The sequence below is a fragment of the Hypanus sabinus genome, chromosome 11 (genome assembly GCF_030144855.1).
Source record: "Hypanus sabinus isolate sHypSab1 chromosome 11, sHypSab1.hap1, whole genome shotgun sequence".
Taxonomy (NCBI): Eukaryota; Metazoa; Chordata; class Chondrichthyes; order Myliobatiformes; family Dasyatidae; genus Hypanus; species Hypanus sabinus.
In genome coordinates, this window is record NC_082716.1 from 26,715,304 (window position 1) to 26,724,113 (window position 8,810).

General features: G+C 38.6%; 1 protein-coding gene across 9 annotated transcripts in view; it reads left to right on the forward strand.

Annotated features, from left to right (window-relative positions):
• The window catches only part of LOC132401776 (paralemmin-2-like), a 128,664-nt gene extending 121,670 nt beyond the window's left edge, over nucleotides 1-6,994 (forward strand). For 6 of the 9 annotated variants that reach the window (XM_059983969.1, XM_059983970.1, XM_059983967.1 and 3 more), the window contains one exon: nucleotides 6,600-6,994. In XM_059983969.1, coding sequence (XP_059839952.1) covers nucleotides 6,600-6,646 — 47 coding nt within the window. In that variant the 3' untranslated portion in view covers nucleotides 6,647-6,994. Of the gene's footprint in view, nucleotides 1-2,752; nucleotides 6,491-6,599 lie in introns of those variants that run through there. The other 3 variants (XR_009514703.1, XR_009514704.1, XR_009514705.1) reach the window with 3 other exon arrangements.
• The last annotated feature ends 1,816 nt before the right edge of the window (nucleotides 6,995-8,810 follow it).

Sequence of the window (8,810 nt, forward strand, 5' to 3'; positions counted from 1 at the left end):
AATCAATGTCTAAGCTTCTATACTCCTCTAGTATAAGAAATTTCAAATATGCATCTCCCAATGAATGATGAAATCTTTACTGATTTCACTCCTGAATACCCTGTCACTTAATGCTAATTCTAGACTCGGTATCCCGGGGTAACATCCAACTTGCATCTACCTTATGTCAAGCCCTCAAAATATTTTCTGTGCTTCAATGAGGACATATCTCAACCTTTCAAATTCTGGAGAATAGATCTCAGGACTGCTCAATAACATCATGTAAGACATGTCTGATAACTCAGGAACCAGTCTGGTGAATTTTCGCTTCACTCTCTCTGCAATCAGTCTTTTCCAGAAGGAAAGGAGACCGAATTATACATGATGTTATCTGTACAGATGTCAGCACAGGTAGATAAGGTAGTGAATGAGGCAAAGGGATATTTCCTTCATTGACTGAGGCATAGAATGTAGGAACAGGGAAGTTACAGTAGCATTGTTAGGCCACAATGGAGTACTGTGTACAGTTCTAGCCATCACGCTTTAGGAATTACAGCATTGCATTATTAAGGACACAGAGGTTGTTGCCTGGGAGGATTCAGTTTTGAGGAGAAACTGAATGGGCTGGGTTTTGTTTTCCATGGAGTGGAAGAGTTTGCAGGGAGATCTGTATACTTACACAAAATTATGAGGATCATGGATATGGAAGCTACTCCCCATTGCACAGAATGCACATCTTGATGGCATAGGTTTAGGATAAGGGATAAAAGGAAATCTAAGGAAGACTTTTTCTCCCCCAGGAAGTGTGTGGTTAGAACTTAGAATACACTGTTTGATGGGGTGATAGATGGAGATAACCTGCAATGAACTGCTAAGGTGGAGAACTGAATCGGTGCTGATAAATGGCATTAGTATAAATACTTAATGATTAGCATCGAAATGATGGGCCAAAGGGCCTGCATGACCATGTGACCCTATGACAAATATGTCAGCAAGCAGTTATTTGCACAGGGGATAGCAAAAACTTGGAGCTTTCTTGACTGCAATGCTGTTAAGAATGGGTAAATTGAACTTGATAAGATTAGGTGACAGATTTTTTTGTTAGTCGATGCTAGGATTCAACAGAGTAAAAGTACAGATAAACCTTGATCTCTGTCTTTCATGGAATGTGATCCAGTGTTGAATATCTGTCCCAATTATAACTTGAAACAATAAAATCTTAATTCTATAATCCTGAAGATATGCTGCTTTCAATCAACATTTTACTACAGAATTCAGCACTCTGAAAGTATCTCTGAAATTAATACAATCACTGACAAACAGCAAATCAAATGCAAACTATACAAATAATCTCCTTTTGCTTTTCTACTTTTGTACACTTGATTCTGTTATAATGCTGTAGATCTGTAGTTTGAACATACCACTAATGTTATTACCTTGTAAAATAAATTTTCATGTTATCATCTTCCTGTAAATAAACATTTCTTCATTTAACTTATTCCTATTCTTTTTGTAATTATTGACAGTTGTATAAACAAAAATGTTCTGCAGCATTGACATACCTCCACAGATATCTGATGCAACATAAATAACTAATGACTGTATTATACTTTTGATGCGTAAGACAATTAACTGCCTGGGAAATATTCCTAATTGTTAGTGCTTTTGGACTGCAATGTTTAAATAATTTAAAGTTGCTTTCAAGAAGTTGCTTTTGTTATGATTTCATATTTACTTTATATTTCTGATTATTTTCTATGAAAGGAATACAAGATGCATCATTACTATACATAACAAATCAGTTGATTATTATCAACACACACAAAATGCTGGTGAAACACAGCAGGCCAGGCAGCATCTATAAGGAGAAGCGCTGTCGACGTTTCGGGCCAAAACCCCTCGAAGGGTCTCGGCCCGAAACGTCAACAGTGCTTCTCCTCATGGATATGCTTTTCCTTATAGATGTTGCCTGGCCTGCATTTTGTGTGTGTGTTGTTTGAGTTTCCAGCATCTGCAGATTTCTTCGTGTTTGCTAGTTGATTATTATCAATAGTTTACTTCTATTTATTATTTTAATATGATCTTCATCCATTAAGCAATATTATTTATGATAAAGAATGGTGATAAGTGTGGCACAGTAGCATAGTGGTTAGCACAATGTTTTACAGAACCAGTGACATGGGTTCAATTCCCAACGCTGCCTGTAGGGATATGTACGTTCTCCCCATGACCATGTGGGTTTCCTCCAGGTGCTCCTGTTTCCTCCCACAGTCCAAAGACATACTGGCTAGTAGGTTAAATAGTCATTGTAAATTAAATCAGCTAGGGTTTAATTGTGGGGATTGCTGGGCACGTCTCCAAGGGCTGGAAGGGCCTATTCCATGCTGTATCCCAACAAATAAATATATATATTGGAAAAAAAGCCCTGTACTAATCTAGAGAGCAGAATAATCTTGAGCTGCAGAAGTACTGGGTAATTCTAATGCACTGCATTCATGCACAAGCTCCAGGTCAGTTGCTGATCGGAAACTCTGAGGGGCTGGCTGGTGGGGGTGTAGTCTCAGGATGAAATGTCCCAGCTCTTCATTAATTTGTGGGATGAGTGTCTTCAGGATGGCTTATGAAATGAGATGCTAGGAGAGTATGTAGGAGCCTTTCCAAATGCTTGTATGTTTGATTGATTATTTCTCTGAGCCTTTGCCACTGTTCCCATTAGCTGGACATGGAAGGTTAGTCACCTTGGTTTCATACTTAACCTCTTTTCTTTTTGCAGTGGCCTAAAAATGTGCTCCAGTTAGACATAAAGGAACTTAGAACTTACATTTTGCCGAGATAAGACAGTGTGTCATAAAAAAAATTAGTGTGCACATCTGATGTACGTACACCTAACCACAACAACAAATACTGAACTCTCTGAACATTAACCAGCACCAGTATTGCGCAAAATTCTGATTCCACTGATCCATGAAGCTTAGCAAGATGATAAAATCAGGGAATTCCAAGGACATGTGTGAGTAAATATAACAATATGTGTAAAATTTGTAATTTACCAACTCATTTAGCAGCATTAAATGTAAAGCAACAAACACAGATTTTATTATAATATAATTACATTATATATAATGAAAGAGGATGAGAGGTGACCTGATAGAGATAGACAAGATGATCAGAGGCATAGATAGAGTGGACAGCGAGAGCCCTTTTTCAAGGGCAGAAATGGTTAATACAAGGTGGCATAATTTTAAGGTGATTGGAGGGAAGTAGAGGGGGGATATCAGGGAAGAATAGTTGGTCCATGAAATGCCCTGCCAGGGATGGAGGTAAAAGCAGATACAGTTGCAGTAAGGAGATTTAAGTAAGTCTTAGATAGGTACATAGATTATATAAAATTAGGGGCAGTGATGCAAGAAAGAAGAGCTAGATTGATTTTAGAGTTAATTAACCTTGTGGACTGAAGGGCCTTACTGTGTTTTAATGTTATATATCCTATGCTCTATTTAACATATATTATATCCAGTCCATATTAATAAATCTCTCTTCTAATACCTAAGCTTTCTAAAATATATGCTTTTATGTGAAATATTAATGCAGGTTGTAGGATGACTTTAGCAAAAGATATGAAACTCCCTTTTCAGCTGCAAGTCAATTCACTTTAAGTTTACAAGTACTGCTTTAAATGGACAATTGTATCTCACAATACTTTAATAAACTAAAATGTCCCTATTTACAGTTGACAGTGATAATGATTAAATACAAGTATGCTATAAACTTTAAAAATATGCAAGTCCTTTTCCTTTATTCAGTCTAAATGTTAGGTTAAATGTTTTCACTGTTTGCCTGGAAAATAACCTCACTTCCCATTGTTAAAAAGAACTTAGTGCAAAGAAACAAGTTCAGTTTATAATCTGTTGCAAATATAATCATAATGAAGAAACCTCTCTGCATTAAGCTGAAAATAGTAAGCAATATCCCTCTCCACAATAACTTAAATGTTATTTGTAAGCTTTATGAATAGAGAATAGCATATAACTTTTGATAACTAATATTATTTGGAACAAGTAATAACTCTTATTCATAGAATCATAGAAATCTACAGCACATTGCAAGCCCTTCAGCCCACAATGTTGTACCAACCATGTAATCTACTCTAGGAATTGCCTAGGATTACCCTACTGCATAGCCCTCTATTTTTCTAAGCTCCATGTACCTATCTATGAGTCTCTTAAAAGACCCTATTGTATCCGCCTCTACCACTGTCGCTGGCAGTGCATTCCACACACTTACCTCTGACATCACCCGAGTTCCTATTTCCAGGCACTTTAAAACTATGCCCCCTCATGTTAGCCATTTCAGCCCTGGGGAAAAGCCTCTGGCTATCCACACAATCAATGCTGCTCTTCATCTTATACACCTCTATCAGGTCACCACTCATCCTAAATAGCTCCAAGGAGAAACGGCCAAGTTCTCATAACTTATTCTCATAAGGCATGATCTCCATTCCAGGCAACATCCTTGTAAATCTCCTCTGCACTCTCACTATACTATCCACATCCTTCCTGTAATGAGATGACCAGAATTGAACACAGTACTGAGAGTGGGGTCTAACTGAGGTCTTATATAGCTTTAACATTACCTCACACTCTTGAACTCAATCCCAAAGTTGATGAAGGCAATCAAGCCTTCTGAACGACACTGTCAATCTGCGCAGCAGCTAAGAGTGCCCTATGGACACGGACCCCAAGATCTCCCTGATCCTCCACACTGCCATGAGTATTATCATTAATATTATGTTCTGGCTTCAAATTGGACCTACCAAAATGAACCACTTCGCACTTATCTGGGTTGAAGTCCACCTGTCACTTCGCAGCCCAGTTCTGCATCCCACCGATGTCCCGTTGTAACTTCTGACAACCCTCCAGACTATCCACAACACCCCCAACTTTTGTGTCATCAGCAAACTTATTAACCCAGCCTTCTACTTCCTCCTCCAGGTCATTTATAAAAATCACAAAGAGGAGGGGTCCCAGAACAGATCCCTGCAGAACACCACTGGTCAATGTCCTCCATGCAGGATATGAACCACCTACAACCGCCCTTTGCCTTCTGTGTGCAAGCCAATTCTCAATTCACAAAGCAACGTCTCCTTGGATCCCATGCCTCCTTACTCTCTGAATGAGCCTTGCATGAGGAACCTTATTAAATGCCTTACTGAAATCCATATACACTACATCCACTGCTCTGCTTTCATCAGTGTGTTTTGTTTCCTCCTCAAAGAATTCAATTAAGCTCGTAAGGCACATAACCATGCTGAATATCCTAACTGGATTATATCTTTCCAAATGCTCATGAATCCTGTCTCTCAGGATCTTCTCCAACAATTTGCCCACCACTGAAGTAAGACTCATTGTTCTATAATTTCCTGGGTTATCTCTACACCCTTTCTTAAACAAGGGAACAACATTTGCAACCTTCCAATCCGCTGGTACTTCTCCATCCCTAAAGATCATCACCAGAGGCTCAGCAATCTCCTTTCTCACTTCCCACTGTACAGTATCTCTCATCCAGTCCCAGCGACTTCCCTAACTTAGTACCTTTTAACAGCTCTAGCACATCCTCTTTCTTAATGTCTATATGCTCAAGTGTTTCAGTCCACTGTAAGTCATCCCCACAATTGCCAAGGCCCTTTTCACTGGTAAATACTGAATCCTTTGCTTTTCCCATTTGCCTTTAAGCGGACAAATACAAAATGCGATTATTTAAGTTATTGCAATAAGTTGAAAATTCTTTAGTTGTTTTCTGACTTTAAATATTCAAGAAAATGTTATTGTAAATAAGTGATAGTAAATATATTTTGATACTTGGAGAGTAGTTCTGAATCAATCTGATTACTGTAAGTCAGGAGTCACATTTGGGCTAAACCAGGTAAGGTCAGCATATAACCTTCCCAGAATGATGTTAGTGAAGCAAAAATGTTTCTATATTTTTCTTGTCAAATTCAAGATTATTTAATTAACTATCGTTAGATTTTGCAGTTGCCTGTCACATACCATCTTGGCTTCAAAATATATACCTTGTCTAATACACTAGTTACTGGTAGAGGCTTACAAATACCAGTTCAGCCCAGCATAAGACTACTCTGCCTTTCCAATATATACTATGTCATTATATTTTGACTGACATAGGCAGACACATTCCAATGGACAACATTTTGGATTGCATGTTTGTTTCAGTAGCATTTCAATGGAAGTGGTAATATTATTGATATTGTGTTGAGTGATATTTGACCGGGAGCATTTCAAAATTAATGTGAAGTATGAATTGAAGATCTTATTTACAGAATATATTGAATCGACAGGAACTTAGAATCTGTTAATATTCTCTGTTACAACAGGAACTTCAGTCTTCACTAATCTAATACGCTAATACTTTTGCACATATCCTTTCTCTGCTCTAAGTGCATGGCAGCTTCTCACAACTAATCATGTGCTTAAGGCTTCAGCATAATAATGTGGTATGTATATTTTTTCTTATGCCATTAAGTTTCAGAATTTAGTTAAGTATAAAACATTTCCTGGAATGATAAGTAAAGTAATCATCTTTGTTTCCTCTTCAATCAACAGCCTTAGAAACTAAAATGGACAGGCTAGGTAAAAAAGTGCTGATGTAAAGTGGAGCGATACATCCATAACAATGGCCATTGCTTCTACCTGGAATTACAGGAGGTATTGGAACTTAATTACAGGACAGGCAAGTTAAAATGAACATGCATCAAAGTTGTACTGCTACTATTCATCCACAATATGTATGCATTCAAATTGTGATATCCACTGCATTTGTTATAGCTATCATTTACCCAAATATAACTGTTACAGTATGTATGTATTCTATATTCTATAAGAAACCAAGAATTGATTCAATTAACCATTGCAAAATAATGTTCAGTTGTTGTTAATCTTTGGAACTGCTTTTTACTTTGGTTGTCTGTGTTCTTAAATAATAAAATATTCCTGGCAAACTATCTGCCCTGTGCACTTTTTTCCAAATTATGATGGATTCATAGTTTCTAAATTGTGTTACTGTAGTTAGATTCTTGTAACTCAATCAATTTCTATTTGGAACTGCATTATGAATCAACAATATACTTTTCCTGAGCAAAACACACACACAAAATGCTGGAGAAATTCAGCAGGTCAGGCAACATCTCTGGGATAGAGTAAACAGCTGACATATTGTGCCAAGAAGAAAAGTGTCAGGAGAGGCGAGTGGTGATATCAGACCACTGGAAAATGATGCTGGAGAGGTAGTGATGAGGGATAATGAAATAGCAGATGAACTGAATAAGTGTATTGTATCAGTCTTCCCTGTGAAAGACACTAGCAGTATGGTAGAAGTTCCAGGTGTCAGGGGGCATCATGTGTGTGAAATTACCATAACTAGGAAGGAGGTTATTTGGAAACTGAAAGGTCTGAAGGTCAATAAGTCACCTGGATGAGATGGAATAAACCCTAGAGTTCTGAAAGAGGTGGCTGAAGAGCTATGGATGAATAAGTAATGATCTTTCAGGAAGCACTAGATTCTGTAATGATTCTAGGAAACTGGAAAATTACAAATGTCACTCCACTCTTCAAGAAGGGAGAGAGGCAGAAGAAAGGATAGGCCAGTTAGTCTGACCTCAGTGGCTGGGAAGACGTTGGAGTCGATTGTTAAGGATGAGGTTTCAGGGTACCTGGAGGCACATGATAAAATAGACTGTAGTCAGTGTGATTTCCTCAATGGAAGATCATCCCTGACAAATCTGTAAGAATTCTTTGAAAAAATAACAAGCAGGATAGGCAAAAGAGAATTGGTTGATGTTGCGTACTTGGACCTTCAGTAGGCCTTTGACAAGGTGCCACACGAGGCTGCCTAACAAGCTGCGAGCCCATAGCATTACAGGAAATATTCTAGCAAGGATAAAGCAGTGGTGTATTGGCAGGAGGCAAAGAGTGGGAATAAAGGGAGCCTTTTTTGCCTGGCTGCCGGTGACTAGTAGTTCCACAGGGATCTGTGTTGGGACGGAATTTTTTCACATTATATGTCTGTGATTTGGATGATGGAATTGAAGGCTTTGGTGCAAAGCTTGTAGATAATATGAAGATAGGTTGAAAGGCAGGTAGTTTTGAGAAAGTAGAGAGGCTACATACAGAAGGATTTAGACAGATTATGAGAATGGGCAAAGAAATGGCAGATGGAATAGTGTCAGGAAGTGTAGGGCCATGCACTTTGGTAGAAGAAATGAAAGTATTGACTATTTTTAAATGGAGAGAAAATTTTTTTTAAAAACTGGCGTGCAAAAGGACCTGGGACTCCTTGTACAGGATTCCCGAAAGATCAGAAATGTCAACAGAGCTCTATGAATGAAATAAAATTACAGAGGGGATAAGAGGAGCAGCCATTGTTGGGAGTAGGCCAGTGGTAAGGGTAGAATCGACAGGCTTTGGCTCAGAAGAGGCGTCGGCTCTGCGTAAAGTGTCTGATAAGATTTCCTTTTTGTTTTTCTCCCCTCTCTTACTGTGTCATTTAAATGGTTGTGATGTGCTCTTCGTGCTGGATGTTGGAGAACTGGGAGACCCCGAGTCTCCTGGAGGACTATATCTGCGTGAAGTGCATCCAGCTGCAGCTCCTTGAAGACCGTGTTAGGGATCTGGAGCAGCAACTGGATGACCTTTGGCTTGTACGGGAGAGCGAGATATAATTGGTCAAAGTTACAGGGAAGTAGTCGCCCCAAAGTCGCAGGAGGCAAGTAGCTGGGTGACTGTCAGGAGAAATGGAAATCGGCAGTTAGAGCAGAG